We start from the raw sequence: 27,125 nt of genomic DNA on the forward strand, positions 1-27,125 counted from the left end.
TTAAACTGTACAATATTTAAATCTCACATTCTTTACTAAAAAAAAATATTTCACAATTATCATCTTGAATATTGATACATCATGCGAATATCATTCGTACTTTCCACAATTACTCGTTCGCACATTCATCAGTTTTCTCAACATATTATATTCATATACAATATTTATGTATACAAGATAAAATAATAATAATAAGTTATTCCATGAAATTTTGAACAAGGTACTAATTCTTAGTTCGTTATTTTACTTGCTATAATTTTGTTGTTAAGGCGACTCTATGTATGTATAATGTTAGTTCGACGTTAAGTACATCATATCAAATTGCTCAACAATCTAATATAAAACCGACACACATCATTATACCGGAATACAGTAGTACTTTTTTTTATTTTTTTGCTACCAATTTTCCCTATAAGAAATTTTTCATTAAGTAAACAATTAATATTTCGCATTAAGTAGCACAAGCCTATCAGGGGTACCGAACTCCTAGATTTTTGTGGCGTAAGTACCTTACTTGGATAAGTAGATGATTTATACATCGTGCTCGTTCGTACGAAAGAAAGTAAAACTAAAGCTTAGAAATATACAATGCATACAGTATCGTAACTTTCGTTATTAGCAATTCGATTTTTTCCGTTGTTTCGCTAGAAATATAATTAACCAATCTGTAAATGATTTCAAGAATATTAGCCTAACAAAGGGTTTTCAAATTATGTAGTCGCCTGCAGTGGTTCCTCGTAACGGTCAACGTCCGACATCTTCGTCGCACCTTGTTTATTACGAATGTTGTATGAAAAATCGAAGTAAACCACTATTATTATCCTACGAATAAATGAATGATGATTACAACCCACGCCAAGGTCATATGTTTAGGAACCGAATTAATCAGCTATTGTACATACTAGGTATATTATACATGTAATAATCAGATTGAATAGCGCGCGCACGCGCCAGGCTGACATCGCTCTAATTTCAAGCTAAACGCTTGTCTGCTATATGTACATGAATGTGCTGATCATCACGTTGAATTGAATTAAGTAAAAAAATTCTCATCAGTCGTTGATCAGGTGCGTCTTCACCGGTCTCGAGAAGCTACGGCGGCGACCAGCGCCGCTCCACGACCACTACCGTCTTCCGACAACATCAGGTCAAACTGTAAGAGAAAATCGTTTCCAATAAATAAAAATTATCCCACAATCGAGCGGATAAACCATTTGCGAATATTTTATTCTTCGCGTCTACTTCTGCTACTAGTCCCGATATACTTGCCTTATGACTCTGAAGATGACCAATTTTCTCTGTCATTAAATCATGGAAATGAGGATGGAACCTATAGACAGATCCGTCAATGCCGACAGTAACGTTGTCCTCTCCCATTTTGTTGAGGAGAGTAGCGATTCCGGCACTGGAAAGGTGAGCTGCTCTCCGCGAGACAACTGAACAAACATATCTCACGTTCTCGCAGTCCTGATCTACGGCATTCCGGATTCCCAACTCGGCCAAAACTTGCCGGCAATTCCCGTACTTGCCCTTCGCGTCACTGTATGGAGAAGAAATAATTTTTCATTCGCCGCATGACGTTTTATTCTCAGTCTTTGAGACCCTATTGAATGTTGAAGAGATACTCCAAGGACGCATACCGCGAATATTCGTAGACTATTTGGGAATATGCATATTGAGAAATCATAAGAAGAAATCACAGTGATGCTCAAAGTGAAATAGTAAAATTCCCAACTACCTTTCGATCTCGGATACGTATTTCGTGAAGAATTTCCCCCTCTGTCGTAGGCCGTTTGGACATTTTCCACCGAATAAGAGACCGTCCGTTGCTAGTTTTTCAAGCACGAGGCGAGTCAGCTCGCCCATGTACATCCCCGATATCATTTTCTCGAATATCTGTCTCCTCGGGTTTATCGAATTGTTGTCGATGTCGTGATCATACTCAGTCAGTATGAAGTCAAGGACGCCACCCTCGCCGAAAGCACCCCACTCCGTGTTTATCAGCATGTTCGGTTTGTCGTAGTTACCGCTTTCGTGATTCACGCACTGGACATTGCTAGTCTTCTCCACGTAACAGGCGTTCGAACCGGTACCTTTAAAAATCAGAAAACAGCAGGTGATGGATGATAAGTTGGTGCACAACTTTTTATTCATCGATCATCTATCTAATTCGCCTTCTTACGATCAGAACTTAAATAGCGATCACACCCACCAACTATCAGACCAATGCGACAGTTCCGGTTCTTCCACGCGCAGGACATGAGGGTGCCGGTTGTATCGTTCAGGATGGCACATACGTCAATTTTCACGTCCTAAAATACAAAGGAGTGAATGAGTAAATAGTGGACAATGTTTTACACGGATGCAAGGCAAATTTACGTCGTTGCATTCCGATTCTTACGTTTCTCCTAGCGATTGCCTCCTCGAGCAGTGCGACGACGTCCTCGCCGACGACGCCGCTGCAGTTGAATCCCTTGGTCCACCGGACCAGCTTTCCTTTGGTAAGTCCGAGCTGGGTCAAAGGAAAGCTGAAGGTAAATCCCAAGGGAAGAATTACGTCGTCGAGGCCGAGGTCGGTGATGAAAAGTGCAAGGCACTGAGCGATGTGATCGAAGAGTTGCTTCCCGGTGCCAAGCATGAGACTCTGTGGTATCGCGTAGATTTTGCTCTTCATATCAAAGTTGTTACCATCCAGGGTGATCAGCAGAACACGGAAATTCGTTCCACCCAAATCAAGCGCCAAAAACTTTCCCTTCTCTGAAAAATCAATCAATCGATCAAATTCCTTTCCAGGATATAATACCTATGTCGTATAATTTTCAAGGCTATAATAATACACCCATAATCACATGTGATCGTAATAATTCATGTTCAACGTTACAAGCGAAACATCGTGAGTTGTACTTGACTGTTGTAATTCAGTGTGGTTCGATAAAGCGATACCGTCGTGAAAAGTCGACATAGGGTCATTTTTGAACTTGAGTAGGTACCTGAAGAATTATTTGCAGATTCGACAATATAACAAGCTCACAACTCGTGAATTTTACCAACTGAATACATTCAAATTTTAGGATTCAACATTCAAGTTTGTTTCACGGCAAAAGAGCCAAAATTACTTTTTCGACTTTATTCTTGTTTCACTCATCATCGATTAAAGCGTCCTTTGTCAATATCATACTAGTAAAAGTAAAAAATTCGTCACGATTTTAGTTGCGCAGAAATGTGGTTCTAATTATCATGAACGGTCTCACAAACAAAACATGTTGCTTAAGATCATCCGTTTCACTATCGAAGATCCACTTTATTTTTATAATACTCGTTTTATCTCCGTCTGAACTATGTTGAGTCATCTTAAACCATTCGCCTTGTTTATGCATGGTGTATAACAACAGCGCCTTGTTATGTGTGGTATATTATTAAGTAGGTTCACAAATACACAACTACGAGGTTGAATCTATGTCTCACATCATTTAGTCGCATGAATAAATTCTGGGTCATTGCCTATCGTCGGCTCGATTATCACTTCATAACGATCATTAATCTTCACACAGAGGACAGGATATACATGTGTGTACATGACATCATTCAGCATTATTATTAATTTTCAAATGGACAGCAAATTCATCCCCGCATAACGGTAAAAATTCAACTCGTAATCTGAAGTCGAGATTAGTAAAAAGGAAGTCAAGACGTGGCTTTAAGATTTTTATTGGAAAAAAAAAAAAACTTGTAACGAAACACCAGTTTCATACATTTTATCTCGTGCAGTGTTTTGGCAACAAGACAATCTGCAGCAATATATTTATAAGCTTACCAGTGCCATTCGGAAGATCCTGGACGTAAGTGGTGAAGCATTTAACAACGGCTTCGTCGTGAGTTGCCTTTGATAAACCTTTGTTGATTTCTTCGGTGAGCCTTTGCATGACTAGCTTGAGTTGTTCATCGGAGAGCACCAGATCCTTGCAGGCCTCCCTGATCTGAAACGATCCAGCAATATCGTTTTATTTCCTTGGATAGGGTCAATCATCATACCTATATCATACAAGATATCACGACGATACGTGATAATGTATAAATTGTAACTCATGCATCGCGCGAATAAACGGTTCTGTATAATATTTTTCGACCCAAGTTCGCTCAACAAGTGTATGAAAATCGCAATGATTGAATCGACTGGGTGAAGATTAATCGGAGAGTAAAGTCCGCTATGGCGTGAAGAAAATTACGCTGCGCAATTTTTGTACGAGCCTAACAGATAATCTTCAATAATATAGTATACATTGCAGACGTAAAAGATTGGATGACCATACAGTATATAAATAGGTGTGTAGGATGACTTTTAAAATCCGTCGAGTAGCGCACGATTATTGAGAGCTTTTTTCTCTCCTAATTCAAATATCATCCAAACCGGCGGCAAGTATACATACACATACAACTGATCGTTTACTTCGCCGTAAGCTGCAGTTGCATTAAACCGAAAAAGACATGACAAATAGAGTTACGTCATACTAGCGTACAATAGACATAATAATGACGAGTCGCGGGAAAACAAAAAAGAAAGAAAAGAAAAAAATAAATTACAGTCGTTGCAACACTGCAGCCCGGTGCATCAGACAGAGCTGTTCTCCTCGATCTCTCCCTGTAATTACCTACTATTATACTAAACTATTTGCATACTTGTGTTAAAATTGATCCTGCCCTAGAAACGACGAGTTTCGCCTCGCACGCGAGACACGAGAGAATTATTGTCACGGACAGAGGTGAACGAGTCAGAGATCGACAGGCCAACAGTCGACATGCGAGTTATGTTTATGATTGAATTGTCGAAATCTAATTGCACCGATCCTCAATGCCCACACAATCATACTATGTATATGTATCATGTATATTATACCGCATTGTCATATAGCTGTAAGCAGTGGTGCAAACTGCAGGCGGTCACGAAGCTCGGGGATTAACCGACTTATGCAGCTGCGTTACGCGAAACTGAAAAACAACGATACAGATAAACGTTAATATAATATTTTACAACTACGTAGCGTCCCGTTATTGTCAAGCACCGCCACAGTTGTTTGTTATATTTCCAGGCATGTCCAATTAGCCACGTACGTGAGGTAAATACACTTATAATACGCATACATACTTATGGTACGTACACGGTGTTACGTGCTAATCATCATTTCGCGCTCACACTAATTCTTCGTCTCTCTTATCTCGAGATTTTTTCACTCTTCGCCAGACTAAACAATCCCTCGCACATACCGTGCATGGACACCTGACCATGCATCGCCTCTCGTTCCCAAAATCCTAATCACGCTCCTTCCAATAACCGTATACCTCGTATTTACCTCTCGATCTATGCATTTCTTTCTCTTTGCGACTCTCTGATTGATAATCAATAAATCGCCGAGTGCTATTTCACCTACGAAACCCATCTTTGCTTTCAAGACCTCAATCAAGACTCCTCATCCCGGTCGTTCTCATTGTCAAACGCAAAGGCGAAGTTGAACCCAGTCGCACTCTATTCCTTGCCGCTCGGGAATAAACGGGTCCCGCAATTCGTTACAATGGTATATCGGATGTACCCCGTATCGCCTCGAAGCGCACCTGCACAATTCAATGAACGTATCGAACATGATATAAATAATTAATGGCACGGAACAAAGGTCTCGAAAATTTTTACCTACATACGTATAACCGGCTAGCGTGGAATAAAAATTTGTAACCGCGGGTGTGCCCAAATATTACAGTTCTAAGGCAATAGACACGTAGATCCGCTTTACAGGTATTGACCGCGTAGATAGAGACCTGGGCACCCCGCTGGATTATTTACCGATTTGCAGAACATACTCCCTACCGTAGGTATACACTTTCACATCAATTATTGTTATTGCACAACGCAGAAGAGTATCGACTTACGACTGTGTCGCAAACAATAGAACCATCCTCCACGATGTGATAATGTTACGGGTATGCATACCTATGGCGGAAGTTGTCGAATAAATGAATTTTGTTAATACATGCAGAAAGCTATCATTCACCGTTGACAATGAACTTCTCATTGTGTAAGAACAATGCGCAGGTATTCACGACGACCGTTAATTAAATATTAAATCATATCCGTACAAAAATCCAGCGACTCGCTTATTTTTCTATCAATTTAAATTGATCTATTTTTATAATAACCATCAGCTGTACGGTCTTGAGATTTAAATTTTCATTTTTTCGATGATTGAGATGAGCAATAAAATATCATATAACACACGCATACTTGTATCACACAAGTGAGCCGAAAATTGTGCTAGGTAATTGCAGAACGCGCGTCAAACGAATGCCTTCCCTTGGCTTCTATTCCTCACAGTTAATTAAACGCATCCACTTCGCAGGGGTCGCGTTGAGGAAGGTTTTCCGCGATGTCTGTTATTCCTATATCTGCGGTGCTATAGCGAGGTCTAACATCGATCGGCGACGAGTCACTGACTACTATCGCCATCTCTCTCTACCGCTCCCTCACTTTCTCTTCGTTCTTCTCACTCTCGCTCACTCTTTCTCTGTCTATCAGCAGGTATTTGGACGATTGAGAGTTGTTCTTTTGTATTTGCACTGCTCGTCTGTTTTCATTCTTTTCTTTTTTTTTTAACTCTAATTAAATAAAATGAAAATACCTATCTATGTATATCTCTCTCTCTCTCTCTCTCTCTCTCTCTTTCACGCCATTTCTCGGATATCGCGACACACCCGCCTCTGCCAGCCAATGCGAGCCGCTTGCTCACGTGGAAGCGGTGAGATATATACCTATCTACATATACTATATATAATATAGATATATGTGTGTATACACTATATACGCGGCCCTGCGAACTGACCGAAGAGACACGTTTTACGGGTATACTACCTGCTCGCAGACAATCTCCTCGTATGTATCAGCCGCAAGTCGATTAGTGCCACAGAGTAGAAAGTCGCACGGTATTTATCCAACTGTGAATAGTTTAGCTTTGTCTCATTTTTTAATTCTTCTATGTCAACGCTCGAAACGTTCTTCTCGAAAATCACGTATATAGATGCGACACGATTAAATAAAACTTATAATATCGTTTTTGTTTCACTGTACATTTTCTCGCTGCGTTCAGATCGCATTATCCAAAAATATATACGGTATATACAAAAAATGAGTAATTTTCCACAAACGATTGAAGTAACGACTCGGAGTAGTGTTATACTTATATAATATGCATAAACCAAACACCAACAATGATATTGACCAGCCGCCGCAGGTCTTGTGACACGAATCGATCGATATAAGTCGAGTAAGGCTACGCAAGTACGTATAAACCCAAATCATTATACCGTAGGGAAGGTACAGCAAACGAAGGTTCGTTAACAATATATGACCCGCGTCCCGTTTATACCTGTCCCGTAGGTATGTATAGTATGGAAACGATATACCGTATACACGCGCAAATGATGTTTGGCATTTACTCACGTTTCGTTTCGACCCGTTCACAGCCATGGCTTACAAATCCTGATCTGACTGCCGACAAGATGTACGGACACCCTAAATGCAAACGCGTTAAGGCTTGCGTCACCGGCGTACGGAATCCCAAGCGTTACGCCACTCGTCTAAGGTTTTGAAAAATTCATAATATACGATCTTGACGATGTTTCGTCAGCGGAAAAGTGGCAGGTCACTTGTACGCGAGGATCTCCGGCGCTAAAGATCAACCGTTCTGATCATGAGAGGTGAGGTACAAGCGTTTCATCTCATCTCTTCCCATCTTACCCCACTCCTCGGCCATCTTCTACTTCTCTTCCTTCTCTTCTCCCTTGACAGGAACGTCCGGTACGCAGACCTTCTACCAAGCGCAAATCGACGACGTGTGCCGACACACGTGCAAGCGCCGCTGTAACTTTACCGTAAAATCGGCAGATCCGCGCGTACGCTTGTATAACGATAAACTTGGTATCGATAACGCGGGTATAGACCGCATACTTGCGGGTCTTTTTTATCGCTCTGGTATCCCTGTGCGTGATGTCACCAGCGCTTCGATAAGATTCGACAGTTTCCTTTTTCGGTCGATATTTTTTGAAAACACTCTTTTAAGGTTCGTTTTTTCCGGCTTAATACGACCGCTATAACACAAGCTCATAAATCGCGCGTTGCTGTCTCTCCGGATATTCGTATGTATTTTTATTTGCTGAATGCACATAAGCCCAAAACCAAGTATACATATATATAGGTACATATACGAGAATCTAGCTCTGTCTCTGTCTACGCGATATCTATTAACATGTCATATAATTACGCTTCCGGCACCTCCCTTCAACACAAGTATGCATATCGCAACAGCGATAAAAAAAATGTTCAGCGCCAAGACAATGGACAATATTTCCTGTATAAAATAGTGGCACATGGTTTGTCCGCAAATATAATAGCCACTCCCCTCTTCGCGTGTAATATCGTCCTTTGTTGAAAGTCATGCGAGTTGCCAGCAACTTGATCTAATCTTCGATGGATCATTATAGATTGCACCGGCGATATTGTGGAGAAGCAAATCAATCGGACAGTTTATAATTGGAATGCAATTGGAATTGAATCGCGTATGAAAAACCTATCGTTTCAAAACTTGCGTTTCGTTCGCTCAGACAAAAACTGGTCGTTGTCACAGTTTGTTCAAGTATTCGCACTTATTTGTCGAATTAACGAAGGACGTGGGTGACTTTTCCGCGTACAACGCGCAAGTTTAATACTTACGTCGAACGTGCACACATAGGGCATGTCTTAAAGTATTAAAGGACGCGGTATCCTCCTTGGAAGGACACGTTACGAACGAGATCAGAACTGTGCCGGTGCGTGCGAAAACGTCGAAATTTTACCTCGAACTTCGCTCGACGAAATCATGACTTCTTGACGTAAAACTGTGAACAGGGCACCCAAGATACCCGATTAATCGACAAATAGAGGGTATCGACTTACCTCCGGCAGTATCGGACTCCGCATCCCCATTTTACCAACTCCTATTCAATGACGTACTTTCACAAGTTTCCCAGCAATACAAACGCCACTCGAAGTTATAACGCCTCGGCAGTTATAAAATTTTACTTATCTCTCTGCGATAGAAGGAAAAAAAAACAACTACTCTCCGTGTCAGTAAACCAGCGCCTCTACGTCTCGACTCGCGAGCCAAATACAAAGAAAATAACAACGCGTTTGCGTAAGTGCGATATTGTATGTTTAAATGCCCGCGAAATATGTCTTCTGCTCGCGACAGCGCAACTTGTTCGAATATCGGGAGGCGAATGCGGCTCTCTAGTACCGGTCGCTTCGTGTCGAGTCTGGTCGCTCGGTTTCTCTATCTGCGAGAGGGGCGCGCGCCTCTGGCTGAAACCTCACACACGTGTCACCCGCGACGAGAGATACGCAGGACTCGCCTCCTCTCTCTCACTCTGGCGAAAGGATCCGCGAGAGCGGGAGCGAGAGAGCGAGAGAGAGAGAAAGAGAGGAAGAGGGAAAAGCGTGTGTGTGCAGGCGCTATGAATGAGTACCGCGAAGCTGCGGCGGAAGACGAGAGGGGAGCGATTCGCGTTAAGGAGGAGCGTCAAGGGCAAAAAGGTCAGGCAAGTCCCGGGCTTGGAGGGGCGCCCTGGGGCTCCTCCTCGAAGGTCACGGATATTCACGGAACGCTGACGAGGACAATAATCCGCCAACATCGAAAGAAATGTCCCTGTTCAACAGTGCGCCATGTGACCAACAATAAGTCTCGTAACTAAATCTCGAGAGCAGTGCGTGATCTGTCACAAGCCTGTAACGAGATCTTTCGTCTCCGCGCGACGGAGTAGAAACAACGGTTGATGGCGATGGGAAATATCCGCGATATCGAAACGGGGTTGAAAAACAAAAGAAAAAAAAAAAAACAAACTCCCAAAATTAGGACGTTTGAATAAATTTCGACACGCGCGTCTTACCGCGGTCTGAGGTTGAACTCAAGGAGTTAGGGGTGCGTGGTGCAATCATTTCGAGGTTCGCGCCATATCGCGCAATCCTCGTCGCTCTGGGTAGGAAGAGAGATGCAATCGGGATGATTATTTCGAATCTGACGCAATTTCGAGCGGCGCCGGCCGCCGTTACGGCCCTGAGCGGCGTCGAGGCGCAGGTCCGTCGCGACCGCCGCCATGCTGCGCTCCTATTGGCTGGGAAACCGGGGGCTCGAGCGGTCGATCCCTTCCCTGACGTCACAGACTACCCGGCGTGCCTTGCTCGCCTTGGAGCATTGCTCGCCGCGACATACATATACACATATGGTACGTATAACGGCATACGTGCGCAAAGCGCATACCTACACCTACATCAGTGATGCTCGGTACGTCGCACCTTCCCGCCCTACGACTCAACTGCTATCGTTATTATCATCATAATTATCGTTGTTGTTATTATTAATATTATTAGTATTAACATCAACGTTATTCCCCGCGCTATGCCTGCGTAACGCAAATAGATATTATTATGCTGCTCGTATGTCGATGCACTTGGCATTCGTATAATTATGACGACTGGAATGATGGTATGTGTCATGATTCGTGTAGAAGGTTATACGCGGAAAACTGCATGCGGTCAAGAGGATGCTTGTAGTACAACCAAGTAAAATGTCACTCATTTTCACCATCGCCAAAGTCTTCGCATCACTGAATTCTGCGAGAATGCCTGATGTAAAGCTGAACAAATATACCTACGCAAATTTTTTTTTCTTCGTATCGTGCGAGAATGACGCCAAAAAATTTACGATATACCCACGCTAAGTCCAGGCAATTCAATTGCACGCAATAAAATATTTTTCTGCCTGATTTTCGCGCTTAAAGACTTTTCTTAACCATAAATTTCTTTCCGTATTGCGTGTAAAATTTTTGTATAAGCTCTGATGATATCCAAACTAAGCAGAAACGACAATTAACGCGATCGACAAATACCGAATAAATGTATGCACACGGCTTCGTCCCAAGACCGCTATTCCTCGATTTAGAAAAAAATAGTACGTAAGAGCGAGCTGCTTAATCGCGGATCGTTTCGCTCGGTTTCCTCTTGTCGGAGTGTCAGACACGCGACCCGCCTCGTCTGCAAATAGTTTCTCCGTTCAACGTAAACGATTATTCAGTAAAATTCTTGGAATTAGTTTGTCGCAACGATTATCCGGTCTTGACGACCACGTACCAATTTCAATGTAATCGTATACTCGGTCAGCGTAACGATGTATCATTATTCGAAAAAGAAGACGATGACTAGAAAGAAAAAAGAACAGAAAAATGGGAACCGAAACTGAAACTGAAACTCAAACTCGTCGGATATACGCAGTAACGAAATCTCGCTGTATCGTATACGGTATAAATAATGAAAAGCGTTCGGGAGCGCCGAACGATCAGGTAACGTAAAACGACGCGTAAGCAATGAAATGTAAAATTAAATTCAGACATCACAGTCATGCAGCCGTATACCTACGTTATACGTGTCATTATACCCCTGGAATACCGATGTAGAATTGCAAATGACCGATTGGTTATACGTCATTAACGACGAATGCTCGTAGTTGTTGACCTTTGCACCAAAGTTCGCAAGCTGCGCCAAACTTCAGCTACATATGTTACATCTCTGGACATGTAGATGTAATGATAGTATACAGGTACAGCCGATATACGTAGGTATAGTTTGCAGCGGTAAGAATCTGTCTGTAATATTCTGCGCAGAAAATCAAGACGATCAAACATGGATCAAACTTGCCTGCCGCATATTCGGTTCATGATTTGTGAGCCTCTTTTCAAAAGTAACTACACACACGTAAGTATGTAAATACATACATATCTATCGCATAACTCAGCTTGTGCTACAGCGCAGAAATACTTCGGTCGTAAAACAAAAACTATACATATGATAATGAATATTGTACGGTGATTATGTCGGGTTCTCGCAACTCGGTCGCTTCGTACGCACGTGTTTTAATCTGCGTGTAAGTATACGTTATGCAATGAGTTACTATAATAACAGGTATGTATGTACATACATACATGCAAAGGCAGACGTACAGAGGCATTATCGTTATTGAGGATCAACCGTATTCCAATTATAACCACGGTAGGTAGATACGTAGGTACGCGGGCGCAGGTGCAGGTGTAGGTGTAGGTGTAGGTGTAGGTGTGACGAAGATAAGGTGTTTAATCTTGGTGGCAGACCGGAGGCAAGCATTTTGAACACCGCTTCAAGATAAAGGCAAGTTAAACACCTGATAAAACAGGAGCAGCCGCCGCAGCGCCGCGTGAGTCCGACATTTACGGATGTCTCGCGATCCACTTTGACTTCGTCATCGTGCCCTCTCAAATAATCGCTAATTCTGACGCAACGCCGCAGCCGGGAGGCTCGTCCCACCGACATTCTTTAATATACATGCATACTTACCGTTCCTGCAACCCCGCCCCCCGTTTCCCGAATCTCCGTACCGGGTCGCCGACTTCGGATCTTCGCACTTTTATCATACCGCTATCGTATCTGCCAACCGTAACGATGATGACTTTGGCAAACGGTTTTTTTTTTCTTTTTTTATTAAATTTTATCTTTACTTTATTCGTGTCAATAGGAAAGTAATAATGCAATTTCATCCTGCTATAGATGATGTTGCCAAGTATTACACACGGTTTGCTGTACGCGTACCTGCACATAGTTTTATTCGCGTATCGTGGTTTCGTCTTTTTTTTCGTATTTTTACGATTGATCAGAAAAATTGTCACCAGAAGCGTAATCGATTTATAAAAGGAAAGAAAATTATTCCGTCGTTGTTTTATTTATTTCTATGCTCATCGGCCTGAAAGATTGAAGGAAGAAAATATGCCGGAAATAAGTCTCGCGATTGCAATTACAGACTGATCGCCTATAATAATAAACACGCTTACTAACGTATGCGAGGTTCTATTTTTATGAATTTCTTACACGCGAATTGGCCTAGTCCTGTATACAGAAAGCACGTGCATCGAAGCATGTATGCCAACGACTGGACCGTTGGTCCAGCGAGGTGCCACATGTACCGAGGTACGTATGCATGTACGTGATGCTCGTCACGCGACGAACGGAAAGAGAGTTAATAGCTCGAATTGCGAGCCGTTTGTTAGCGTCGAAAGTTTGGTGAAACGATTGATCGACTTTCCATCGCGAACGAGTGCAGCGTGTATACGGTGTACACTCGTCTACGATAGTGATAAATTAATCTGAAAAGTAGTCGATGCGTAAGAAAGAAAAAAAGGAGTAGAAGAATTAAAACGCACCGTGCATTTCTCATGCAGATGACCACATACCTGTAGAAATTACATCGGATAAAAAGTATAAAATTTTTATAACAATGCCGCTGTAATGAAGTTCAAATCGCGTGGCGGTCGAACAGACAGCGCAAAAGATTCGTTTTCAGTGTATGAAAGAATTTTTCATATTACGTACCAGAGTACACATAATATATATCAATTATAATTCCCGGCCGTTTGCACAGATATTATATCTGTCACAGCTGTATAACTCGACCTTGCAGACTTTATAGAAAAAAAGCTGGTCACGGCACCTGTGTATTCATTATATTATTATTCCGTATTATCTGTAATAAGAGGAGCGGAAAAGTTTCCGAGTCGCGTGATGTGAAGAAAGATAGTTACATTTTTCATGGCCATACCGCCTATCTATTAGCATAAGGTCCAAGTCGCAAAAAAAATGCGATTTAAGTGGCAAAAGAGCGTGTAGTGATTAAAAAAAAAAATTTTCATCACCATTCGCGCTGAAAATGATCAGAACGTATGATTCAATCGAAATTAAGCGTTTGACAATATAAAGACAAATGGTCGTATGTGAGGCAGATACGACCTTTTTCCATTAACAGGTACACGAAGAAGAAAGATCAAAAGAGAAGTTCGTAACAAACATTTTGTGTTTTGTTTCTGCAATCGTTCTCGAAACCGTTGAAACGCATCGTGGATAAATCGAGATCTGCGAAAATTTAGAAATGTTGTGAAAAAATTCTTCATGACAAGAACGAAAGGGCGTAACCGCAATTTTTATTTTATTTATTTTTTTTTGTAAACGCCCCAACGACTAACGAATCGCGTAAACAATTGAAACTAACAAAGTTATACAGCGAGTATGACGATTTTCTGAACGTCAACTGTCCAAATCGTCAATTATCGGAATGATAAGAATAACAATAATAATATTCGGCGCTTACGCCATTATGCAATTGGACGCGCGATATGATAGTACGGAAATTGGGACCGAATAATTTATCGATCTTGATCAAACCCGCGAGAATTCACTCCGAGTGCGTAGGAGTGAGAACTTGACCTTGAAATCGAGCGCGGCTCAAGTCCCCGCGTATTTTGAAGATCGGAATCAGGATTAAACGTACATTCACAAGACATTTGTTCCAGGCCTGCAGCAACGATCCGCCGATTCGCGACGGTAGTTTCGTTCTGCATCAGGCATATCGGTCACTTGAAGAACTCGAAATTAAATTTGCAGCGATTACCGAAATGCAAATAACTGACGTGCTTAACCGTCACTTAGCATCCGACTCGTTAACATAATGCAAATATCTCCGGCGCGACTTCTTCGTACGATAGGTATGTTGAAAAATAAAAACCACAACAACTTACTACGCCTCGACCTGCACCGCCGGTTCTCTTTTACCGATCATTACCTTCCCCTAACAGGCATTTAGCCCGGGCGTTAGGCAGTAATAACCGCAGACATTGTTCACCCGACTCGACGCAGTCGACGCTTGTTTTATGCATAGCCCATTTTTGTTTTCTCAAATTCTGACCTAGTACTTCGTTGAATTCTTACAAAATTGTACGCGCATTAATTCTTCGACGTAACCGTTACATGTACACAAGCAGCAGAGCTTGCTCCAAGGATTGCTGTGGAAATAAACAATTTATTACCCGTCGCAAGGTGTTTCTGTATCCAAATCTGACTGACTGCGCGCAGGCGTAAGGCATAAATATTTTTCATTCTTATCCACTTCGGCTGATGAATAATAAGCGTATCAAATTATGAAATGGCAATAACAATGTGTAAAGAGCTTTTAACTTTACAGTGACTGAGAATATCAGCAGGCAGGATCGTAAATATTAATCCAGGAAAACATGTTATCTCGACATTTTGGTACAATCGTTTAAAATCATTTGTACAAAAGAAAAGTTCCTCATTGACGTTCTACTACTACATGTTTGTTGTTACTCAGCTGCAAAATCATGCTCACCGTAGGCATGAAATTTTACATAATTTCGAGGAAACTCAATTTCCTTTCAATTTACTGAATTCCACAATAACAATTATTCAAATTAAACTATGAAAAACTCATGTGAAAATCCAGCGTTACGTTATAAATGTGATGTTTGGCGAAGTCGGCGAACAAAAATTTCGAGAGAAAATAATGCGTACACGAGGTAAACCCATAAACGTAATGAGTTACGCACAAGGAAGAGGGAGAAGATTTAAAAAGAAAAAAAGTCAACCTGCGGTCAGAAAGGTACATACGCGGATCTTCTACGTCGCGGCATCGCAGGACAGAAATGACGCAACTGGATACATAGTTGCGCGGCATCGAAGCGGTTTGCGTAGTGTGCGTATACCTGTGTACGTACACGCATAGAAATAATATACACACATTGAATCGAATATAGGTTCGCAGGTGTACGAAACCGCGTACCTAACTCGCGTTTGTACACACACACGCAGCGTGCAGCATTGAAACTAACGTCGCAGATTTCCGAATCGCAATACCGGTTCTTGTAAAAGTACTTGTTTTAAATAACTGTTGCAGCCGCCGCGAGGGCAAAAACTTCCGCAATACCGATTTGTCATTGTATCCGGCTAGCGAAAATTATTATTTAACACCGCGGACTCGCCGTGTACACGCGCGTATACATGCACATTATTATACGAGGAACCACCCGGCGCGAAATTATCATTTTCTTCCAACGCGATCTTAAACGTTTTTCCTTATACTCGCATGCTTACGGATTTACTTAATTTTCGTCAGATACTTTTCGTTTCCATGTCATATACATATACCTATACACCTCTGAGAAAAAATTCCAAAGGGATCGCATGCATTTTTATTCAATTATTGTACCGTACGAGAGATGGATTTTCTAGCGATCTAACGAAATAAGTAAAGTGGCAGAAATTGGAATCTGTTTCATAGGTTACACACGTCGTGATCGGTTAATTGCGTAACCGGTAATCAATTTGAACCTTGCCATGCAGAGCAACGAAGAGGAGTCACGATATGGTTTCTTGGAAAGTACGCTGGGCCGGAATATAAAACAGCGATAATAATCGGCCTTGATCGGCCTTTCGTCGATCTAACCCCCGCCTGCCCTGCCTCTCATCCATAGGATCGTGGAAATTAGGTATGCCATTTTATTATACATACATTTCTAGGCGTCGGATCGCGTTCACGATCGTCTATACATTACGGGCAAAATGACGGCGTAAAAGTGTAAAAGTTTCGCCTGCATCCACGCGAATGCCTGTAACGGTCGTAGGATTACAGGAACAGAGGCAGTATAATATTGAATTTTACGACTGATAAAGCGATCGCCGCATAACATTTCCAACCTGTAAGCATGTTTGCCGCAACTTAGGCAGCTATGTACTGCGATCAAATTGCAATACCTATAGTGCATTTAGGCTCTAAGCGACAAGTTTGTTTTGCAAACGTTGAAAGTTTCACCCTGTTTCGCGTTACCATCGGTTGTATATGGATATGTAGAGGTTTGGCCTCGAGCATTCGCACCCGAGATCAATTATGATTATAACATAAAATGTCAAGCTGCGGATAAGATCGTCGAATGCATAATTCAATCGCCGTATACCTGTAAGGCACACACGTTCGATATCCCTGCGGTGTACGGTTGAAAAATGCGGATTTACGGGAATTTTATACTTATGTGTTATATACATAGGCGGTCGGATGTAAAGATTCGCGAAGAGAAAGGGACAATAAGAATCAACGATGAATATTAAAATACGTGTATCAAATAAATTATATACCTATACGACCAGGAAGCTGGTTAAAGGCCGAATATTAGTGAAAGATCAAACTAAAATAACTTTGTTTCGCGGCCAAACTTAAGTGAGTTCGTTAATCTATCACGATTACAGAAGTCCTGAAAATATTATTTCGCAAAATCATATGGAACAACATGATACATCCTGCGTACCACGCTTACTAATTTACGAATACAACTCGCGAATAGGCCTGGGCATAACGCTTGCATGTAGCTAGCGATGGACGCTGACAATGAGCTAAAAATCACCGATGCGTCGATTAATCAAGTCGATGATAATAATCGAACACGATTCGATTGAATCGGTAAAAATGAATCGATTAATCGATTATTTCGTATTTTTTTTTCAACCGGTGCTTACGAAACAAACATTTCGTAAATTTCATTAGGCAGTCTTGATAGCGGTAAAGTTGTTTTTTTTCAATTTATAGTTTCATTCGAACCATTTTTCAATTTCAGGTGAAAATATTTATTTATCCATCACTCGTTGTATCAAATAAGGTACTTGGTAAGTAGGACAATGATGCTAATTGATACTTTGATCACATAAATTAATACCGCATCGCGTCGTTCATAGGAGTAAAGAACGGAAACCAATGGCGAGGTAAAATCATCGAGTCGATCGATTAATTTACCTTAAAAAATAATCAATTATACTCGATTAATCTAGAAAAAATAATCAATTATACTCGATTAATCTAGAAAAAATATGTGATTTCATCGAAAATCGATTAACCTCGGTCATTCTTAGCATAACTAAACGTGTCAGACCGCGTATGTTATGATTATTGACGCAGTATACACCATGCGTGAGGTAGATCAGTATGCAAGTAGGTATGGGCGTCGAAGTTGAAGGCGCGAACTGTAAACGTGTACGAACGTTCCAAGCGGTGTCACACACACACACTGTTGCGCGCGTACGCATGTATGTATATTGCCGAGCGAGCGTTTAATTACACCTACACGCCTTCGAAGACCCATTGTACATTTTACGTAGAATTATGGTTACACGTACGCGGTATATAATACGACATGTTTCGGATACAGCACGATGGACCGCACATAATTCGTATTATTTATACGCATATCATGTTATCTGTATAATGTGAACATATTTTTCGTAAATACATCATTCGAATAATACATGTACTCTTGGGAGGACTTATCAAATAACTCTCGCGCCGAGATCGGGATTAAGATTTTCTTCTTTCAACTTTTCGACCGCGCGTGTTGCGCGGACTGTTGAAAATTAGTCTGAACAGAGTTTCTCGGCTAATATCAGCTGAAAGCAACACGGGCGTTGACGTCAAGCTGCGCGACTGGTAAAAATATGCATGTATGTGTGAGGGGCACGCGGTCTGCGTCGGCACTGTCCGTCGCAAAATTCTTACCGCCAAACGATCGATCCTATACCGATGACCGAAATCACGTATACCAGCCTCGACTTTTGAACTGACCTTCGATAAGTCTACCTACAAATTTGAATAGGATAAGGGTCATTGCTGTACCTCGTTGTTTCGTCGTCGAGAAATTTCGAGCTTAAATTAGAGATCGGGGATTCAAGAATATACTTTATACGTAATACGTTATGCATTTATAAAATCGTCAGAGTCACAACAATCACAACGACGTCGCCATCCGAGAGAACGGGGCCCAGACGTCGAGATTTATACCAGGCGTGTAACATCAAGATAAGATTGTTAAGCATAATGTGGATTTCGATTGATTACGATCAACTCTTCGTCGGCTTTTGCCGCGCAGTTAGACGACGCGTTGTAGCTCGAAAGGTGGAAGGGAATGAAAAAAGGAGAAAAAACGGCAGATTTCCGCGCGAACGTTTATACGCGTGTTTATACCTTTCGACGGGTTTTTGCATAATTTTCCTGCCCCCTCCCCTGCCCCTCTTGCCGCGATTAAAAGGAAAGGCGAGCCGTGAATTACAGAGTTAGACAGAGAGACTCACGAGTTGTTCGGGCGTCGTGTTTTTCATGATGCGTGTTCCTCGCCTTCGTTTGAAAATTTCCACGTGCTGAGGTGCGGTGTAAGGTGTGCGGTGTAAGGTTTCGGGTATCCGGTGGTCCGGCGACGTCGAGGCACGATCGGCTAATGCAAGTTGCGAAACTAACCCGAGAAACGCGAGCGTGCGACTCGTGCGGCGAACGACGCAAGTCTGTGAACCGAAATAATCGCGAGGGAGAGAAGAAGAAGAAGACGAAGAAGAAGGAAAACGAAGAGAGAGAGAGAGAGAGAGAGAGAGAGAGAGAGAGGCAGGGAAGGAGGGAAGTACGCACCTAAGTACGTACGACGCGCAAACACACACACACACACACTCGCGCCACGCTCACGCTCGACGGTGAAAGGACGCCACGGTGGCTTTAAAATAACGCGACGTTTCTTATGTATAGGACCTTATATACGTATGCAGGCAGTTAGGCAGGTATTAATAATGGTTGTTCGTTCGTTCGCCAGTCGGACCTTAGAGTCGAACGTGCGGGTAACGTGGAAGAATAGTAGGATTTTCTTTGAGACAACGCGCTGCCCTCGCCCGACATGCCGCACTTGCGATTCGTTTAATCGTGACGCAGGTTTCGTTGCCTTTGAAAAATCCGAGGATCGTCCGCCGATGCAGCGCAGAGCGCGACGGATATCTGTAATTATTTACGATCACTGTCGCTGCTTAATTATTATTAATTACCGATCATCGATAGATCGAACCAATGTTTCGTCGTTCCGTTGATCATCGTCCAATGCAGACGCGACCGTGTAAACAATTTATCTATAGGTGCTGCTGCAGGGATACGACGTTTGACCAATAACGACGTATAATCGACACTTTTCCAATCCGTTTGACGTAACGTGAACTTCTAAGTCTGCGGGTAGGTGATCCTCGAAAGGAAAAGAGCGCAGCATGTATCGTTCCAATAACTGTACCGTATGCAAGTACATACGTGACAGCGGACAAGAGGCAACTGTCAACGTTATAACCAACGGCACGGAACTGGAAGACTTTCTGTTACTGATATCGAGTAATTCACTGATTGCGCACACGTCGGTGTGAACATAATTTTTCCGAGTCGATCAAAGTTGTAAAGATAAAGCGACGCTTTCGATCCGCGAATTGAACCAGAATCGTAATAACTAAAATTTATAGAATGGCGTTGAGGCACAAGTCATAAACCTGTGTCGACTTCGAAGAGAACCGTTGGTAAAGACGAAAATCATTGGAAATCAGATTTTCCTTCTCGCCAATGTCTTTCGTAATTACCTTGCTTTGTCGTACATAGGTATAAGCGGCCTTGCGATCAGAAGTGATCGGTCTAACGGCAGAGTATTCTTCCAGTCAACCGAATCCGATTCATTGTAAACTTGAGATTTGTACACCTTGTGTAGGTAACGCCGAGATCGGCACGTGAGGATATCGTAAAAATTGAACACGCGTCGCTTCAGATCAGTGAGCCAGCCAACGTTACATACGATTCGTAAAACTGAAATCCCCACGCCGTATGTAACGTATGAAATACAACATCCAGTGGTCAGCGTCGTTCTATACATATTAAACACGTCACCCTAATGTATAATTATACGTATTCATAGGTAGGTATATGCACTATTACGAATGCCAACCGTCCGTCGTCTGCGACGACGGAATTGTACGATGACCACAGCGGGATATTGTATCAAGTGTAAGACCCAAAATATATCGATCCGTACAGAGACGGTCCCGTGAAGGTGTAGCAATTGTTAAGAAAGCGATTGACGAACGGCAAACAATTCTTTCACAATCCGATATTGCGACCACATATTCAACGTGACGGCATACGATGACTCTCGGTATTCGAGCGACGATCGAAAATACACCAACATCGAGCTAGTACCTGTGGGATTTGAGATTGGCAAGGAATGCGGATCGTCAACTTCGATATCGATCCCCGGCGTCGCGACGCTCCTCCGTCCCAAGGTGACCTTCGGTCACGACTCGCTGTATACCCGACGGCGTCGTTCGCCAGCGATAAGTCGCCACGCGTTGCGCTGCGCGGGGGCCGATGCTCCGAGATATTGGTACACGCGATACGAAGCCGTGAAGAGTGTTCGCGACGTACCGCGAATTGAAAACGAACGGGGGATGGACTGGAGCAATTTTGGCAAAAAATCAGTCACGTTCATCTTGTCGTTAAGGTGTAAAAAAAAAACTTGCACGCAGGCGCCTTCTCGACGAGTCGTCCGATGAAAGGACGCGCGGGTCGATTATTGCCCGCCTTTTACCTCATGGATTTTTCCGCCCTCGTGTGTTTGATCGCTGATCGGCTTCCGAAATTTCGTGCAGGGCTCGAGGCCTCGTTATTGAATAAGCGTAGGCATTTCAAGGTCCGAAATTAATCAGGACTTATTGACGGTTAAACACGAATATGTGTACCGATGGCGCGGCGCTTGTTGCCTCGCGACGAACGGAGTCGAACAGCAGGAATTGGTAACAGAGGCCGTACGTACCCCGAGGACCAAGAGACCACTGGTCGAATAACGCTGACAACCTTCGGGCGAAAGTGAAAGGCGCTTAATTACAGGCGTGCGAATGTCGGGTGAATTTGTCGAATGGTTTATAGGTATGGAGGTCGCCTGCTTGACGATTCTTCGACGGATACGTGGGTGTGCAGCAGGGTGGAAATCAAACGTGTCTGAGAATCGGTAGAACGGTGGGGTCGAAGGAGGATTTTAGAGAGCGAGAGAGAGAGAGAGAGAGAGAGAGAGAGAGAGAGAGAGAGAGAGAGAGAGAGAGAGAGAGAGAGAGAGAGAGAGAGAGATGAAGGCAAGAGCTGGGTAGATTTTATTCCCTATGCAACACGGGCAATATTTGATAAGTCTATCGGTATAAACCGGTTGGATATCCGTATAACTCGCGATACGTATTTGAAAAAATGTTCACGATTAAAATTGTCACCTGGGAAGGACTATTTTAGTAAATACTACGACATTTGTGGAATTACATTAATTAACCAAGTCCGGACAAAGCCGGAGAGTTGTTAACAAGTGTACGTGGTGATTTCAATTCTACCTTGCCCGAGGTGTTCGCACCTGTAACGCATTTGTAGGATTTTACGAAAGCTCGTATACATAAGTATATGTTATATTGTTACGCGAAAAAAGGTAAATTGTTTCGTTACGTTTGGATATGCCGATGATGAATATCGGCGTGTAATATACCTAGAGTAAAGGCAACGATTGCCTCGTTGATTAAGTGAATAAGTAAAACAGTTAGTCGATCAATTGCCTTTGCGGAAACAGGAGGCGCGCACATCTCTGCCTTCTTTTGCTCTTTGCAGCATGGCTTCCTCACGACTACGGTCACCGGCTGAAAGTTCAAGATACAAGGTCAACGCTATCTCTCAAGGTCGCCCGGATTCATTCAATATGCTTACCCGGAAATTTTCGCGAGAAAATAAAAATACGAATATTAGGAAATCCTGGCATAGCCCGGCATAATTTGGCCATGCAGTGAGAGTATATATTATAAACCGTGTAATCGACTTTGACAAATTCGTACCAAATTCTCCCCAGGCGAGTGTCCGTGCTCCATTTCCCGACGTATTTATAACACGTACAACAATTGCAACCCGAATAAATGTTTAATTTTTTTTCACGCGTAGCACTCACAATCAAATTGGCAATAAATCATCTTTCAAGTCCACCTTAACGCGACTATTTCCCCTGATCGATCACGTCACTGCGAATTTCAACGAAACGGAGCATAGAAAATAATCGATAAACAATCGAAATCGTTCAACGTGAGATTCAAGTTTTGCGCAAACGCTGCCTGCATCTGTCACTGATCATCGCCGGCTGATCGTCTCGGCTCACGGACGATCAAGTACCTGCGTACATCTAATTAATTGGCGAAAAAGCAAGAATCAACGTTACCTCGTCTATCGGTTCGGGACTGTAAGAGTTGTTTGCGTCGTTCTGAACCGGTGCAGCCTCGCCGTTTTTCGCGTAACATGTGCAGATTTTGCTCAGAAGCGAACCGTTCTTCGTCTTCATATTGCCCGACAGCCAGTAACTTCACTTCCACCAATTAATCTGACCAACGTTTCTAAATACCAGGCGATGCAGTCTCGGATGCACTGAATTGTTCAGCGCGTATTACACGGAATCTGGCTTGACGTAGTAACAGCTACTTATATTCTTACAAAGAATCAGGCAGCGGGGTAGAAACACTCGCGGCGTTTGAAAACGGAGTGTGCAGCATCCTCTGGGTACGGACCTAATCTATATTATAAGGACGTACCGGGAGGGGAGAACCTGACCTGCCCGTCTCTCGCTATCCCACCGTGCAAGGGCCAATGGCAAGCCGTTTCACGGCCTGTTTCGATTCCATGGCGTGTGTTTGCACGCACGTATCCAACGGGGGTGGCTCGGGAGGCTCGAGGGCCCTCGATTCTTACTTCCTGTTCAAAATATTACCCAATTCTCACACACGTTTGCCACCGAATGTTTGGGGAAAATATTCCAGAACCTGAGACTCTGTTTTTCCTGACATTTCCCACGATAGAAACCTGATATTTTCAGTTTTTCCATGACTCAATTGAAAATCCCCTGACAATTCTGAGTTTTCCATGACCCCTTTTAAACTATCCTGACATTTACAAGTTTTCCAGGTATGTCGCCCGACTTCTACATTTAACTGAAATAATCATGCCGATGAAGAATTTACTATACGTTTTGTAGATATTTGAGTGCATGTAATGAACAGCACGTAACTTGTTTCGGATTCAGCCGTACTCTTTGCTATTCTCTCTTTTCGGTAAATTACAAGTGATTAATGGACAAAATTAGTGTATCGTACGTGCGAGCACGTTGCATGCAATTACGTAAAGTCGAGGCCCCGTTTGCGTCTTTAAAAAGCTTTACAAAAAAAACAATTTTGTTTCGCATACGTCACAGTACCTTGATAGTCGGTTTTTGAGTACACATAATCGGCGGGTTGATTTTTGCACAATATCTTATCCTGAGTGTTGAAAGGATAAATAGTCCGCGATGCGTTATCAATATTTCTTACAGCACGTCTATAACTATGTGGCAAAAAGTCAATCACGAATTCTCACGTTCCTTTCACCGAAAAACAAAACTTTTTTCGCAATGACGTTGAGTAAGACCCACGAGTTTATTATCATTAAAAATTATCAGCAATTAACGAAACCAGTTCCGCAATATTGCACAATTCCTTCGTTGAAGCAATTTATAACCACCCCTGTGCGATTCGATCGAGACTTGTTTTCGCACTACCGGATAAGCTCGAATTATATACATGCATATACTCGTGGCGGCAAGTGTCAGATCACGTTGCAGCTGTAAAATAAGCAATAAATACATATAGCATTATTGCTAAGTAAATGTGACAGCTAAACCCTGTTCGCGCGCGGTGTAATAATTTATAATCTTATCAGCACACTTCAATATTCGTTATAAGCCGACCTTGAAACATTCCGATTTGACAATAAAACGATATATCTTATGAGCAGTAATTTTTATAGCACAACAGGTTGAACTGCCTCGAGTTCCCCGTGGCGAACCGTTATAACCCGGCGTTGTGAAGTGATGCCTTAAAATCGTTCACTCTCGATCTGCCGCAATTGGAAACTACAATTCCATGCACTTCTCGAGTGATTATGTATGTTGCATCTCAGGGTCACTTATTCGTTGCCGAACGCGAAAGGGAGAGAGAGAAAGAGAGAGAGGAAGAGTAAGAGAGAAAAAGGTTGCGTCAGCCGTACTCGTTTTCAGCAATAAATGTCCCATATTCTTTTGCAAACGGTCGCATTGAATTTCTGCAATGTCTCAATACGCGGATACTGTACGATGAACGACATTTGATCAAAAGAGTTTTATCGGTAATATACCTAATGGATAACACATCTGCCTATAATCGATAAAGCAGCCGTATAACCCTCGCAATGCGATGGAAAAGTTCCACCTTTTTGCCAGTGAAACCACAATGGATGTTGGCACGATTCGACATCATGTTTCTTCTAAGACGTGTCTTAATTTAATGACCGCGTATCAGACTAATCAACAAATGATAAGTATCATAGGGATTATCCTTTTAACGTGCAGAAATCTAAGCAACAACACGGGTGTGCGATTTTATTGCACTTGTAAAGTCTAGTTATTACATGACAAATGACAATAACAACTTCGCGAAATACTTCCTATACTCTACATCGATCTATATTATATTCGGCATCATCTTGTATCATATAGTTTTATGACGATGATTTTGTAAATTCGTAGGATTGTATGGATTACTAGAATTACTAGAGACGGTTCATTTCGTTTTTTTAATCTGTCCGATATTGTAATACTTTAATCACGAGAATTAGCGGCGAAAAATTTTACTATTCCTCGCCTGTTGTCAGTGCAGCCAATGAGAGGAAATATAACGCGGCGTGTAAATTTGGTTTTACAGGTACGGCCTAGCTACGAACACTCTTCGATTGCAGAAAGAACCCTTGTGACGGGACTCTTGGGCACTCGTTAAGACGCGCGTCGGTGACTATCAAAAATAGAAATTCCGCGGAGCTGACGAAAGACCAAAGACCCAAAGACTAGTTCATTTTTAAATAGGAAACTCACATCTTACAATTAGACGCACGCCAACGGCGAATTCGAGCGGATGTGCCGGCTCCACCCCTTCCATTCTCTTCATTCCCCCGTGCTATTAACGCCTCACACGCGAATTGTAACACGCGGTATATGTTAAGCCCGTGTCCTTACATGCAATCACGTCGTAAAATTATGGATAAAGGTAACAAGTACGCAATTTCATTAATTGCGTTGCATTAATTGTCCCTGAAGAAGAACGACGCGTCTCGTGAAGATGGAAACGAATGATCGGGCGAATGAGAGATCGGAACGTTGCAATAGAGAACTCGCGGGACTATATTCAAATACCAAGGTGACACGAGCGCCCTCGATGCTCAGTCAAAGCGGATGGCAATGATATTCAGTTCAGTGGAACAACGCGCATAATACACCTGATCATAATATTGTTTTGTACGTAAGGCGTTTCGTGGATTACAGAGCGTGTAGAAGTTTGGGGACCGGAATCGGTGACGGTACGACACGTCCCGAATTGCAGTAGTAACGCAGGAATGGCGTACAACCACGCCAGCGAGTCGAGTCACCAAACCGCAGCTAGGTATAATTACTGTTATATCAGATGAAAAATGCTCACAGCTGGACCGACGTGCTCCCACTTTTCATTGACATAATCCCAATTCTCCTCTTCCATGACGGCCTTGGTCACAGTGATCGCGAGAACGAAGGTGTTATCGGTATTGGTATTCGATACGAGGTACGGCCAGGCTCTCCTCCCCTTAATCGCGGACCGCGATGATCACGCGCGACGATTGATGAATGAATCGAGAGCACGACGACGAGACAGGAGCTCCTCGGAGCTCGGCTCTGTTTCTCTTCCACCCGCCAGCGAGACGAAGCCAACCTAACGACAGGGATGCGCCTCTTCCTCGAGACGCGACGCGCACCACGTAACTCAAGCGTAGATCGAGGTATCATTATACAGGCATACGAGTCGTTACGTTGCGTTTCGACTTACGTCACGGCTAACGTGTTGGCTCCCCATCGGGCCAACGGGACGGAAATACATCAATCGAGCGTGGGGAAGGGTATTTTTGGAACCTCGACTTCGTTAGTGGCTTCGCTTCGGGAATGTAAATCGTATAAATCCGATCGCGCCCATTTGCGACCAAAAACAATGCGAACTCACATCGCGTGCACGACTAAGAATGATGATTTCCTTGCGGTGAACTATCAAACGTAAACGAGTACTCTGATTCGATCGAATCTCTGACGTTTCCTTTTGCATTGCAGATATGATCCGTCGGGCTTGAATGCCGGGCGCGGAACGGACCAGGTAATACTGTACAGGTTGTAGAAACTGGATAAAAGTTACGCAAAACTTTGCCTTTTGACAGGCCGCTCGTGCGTATTCCCCGTGTGATTTATTGTCAATTTGTTCACGC

The 27,125-nt window shown here is 42.8% G+C and overlaps 1 protein-coding gene across 7 annotated transcripts; it reads right to left on the bottom strand.

Annotated features, from left to right (window-relative positions):
- Nucleotides 1-15: 15 nt before the first annotated feature.
- LOC124306710 (hexokinase type 2) lies at nt 16-26,576 on the bottom strand. Of its 7 annotated transcripts, XM_046767627.1 has the most exons (8): nt 19,055-19,264; nt 13,941-14,005; nt 3,815-3,977; nt 2,402-2,757; nt 2,213-2,312; nt 1,739-2,093; nt 1,270-1,540; nt 16-1,153 (listed from the first exon to the last, which is right to left on the bottom strand). In XM_046767627.1, the coding sequence occupies exons 2-8, from the start codon at nt 13,986-13,988 to the stop codon at nt 1,076-1,078; spliced, it is 1,371 nt and encodes a 456-aa protein (XP_046623583.1). In that variant the 5' UTR covers nt 13,989-14,005; nt 19,055-19,264; the 3' UTR covers nt 16-1,075. The 7 variants fall into 7 exon arrangements, with proteins under 7 accessions (XP_046623583.1, XP_046623580.1, XP_046623587.1 ...); XM_046767624.1 differs by lacking the exons at nt 13,941-14,005; nt 19,055-19,264 and adding an exon at nt 26,318-26,576; XM_046767631.1 differs by lacking the exons at nt 13,941-14,005; nt 19,055-19,264 and adding an exon at nt 24,031-24,072.
- Between the last annotated feature and the right edge of the window lie 549 nt (nt 26,577-27,125).

This window comes from Neodiprion virginianus, chromosome 6 (assembly GCF_021901495.1).
Source record: "Neodiprion virginianus isolate iyNeoVirg1 chromosome 6, iyNeoVirg1.1, whole genome shotgun sequence".
NCBI classification, from domain to species: domain Eukaryota; kingdom Metazoa; phylum Arthropoda; class Insecta; order Hymenoptera; family Diprionidae; genus Neodiprion; species Neodiprion virginianus.

What these genes read in the sequence shown, in the direction of transcription:
- LOC124306710 (XM_046767623.1), bottom strand. Translation starts at nt 23,124, where the DNA reads ATGAAGACGAAGAACGGTTCGCTTCTGAGCAAAATCTGCACATGTTAC. An exon ending in GGATCTTCCGAATGGCACTG is followed by an intron (nt 2,758 to 3,814) that starts GTAAGCTTATAA and finishes TTGATTTTTCAG; the next exon opens with AGAAGGGAAAGTTTTTGGCG. An exon ending in GTCATCTTCAGAGTCATAAG is followed by an intron (nt 1,154 to 1,269) that starts GCAAGTATATCG and finishes TTTCTCTTACAG; the next exon opens with TTTGACCTGATGTTGTCGGA.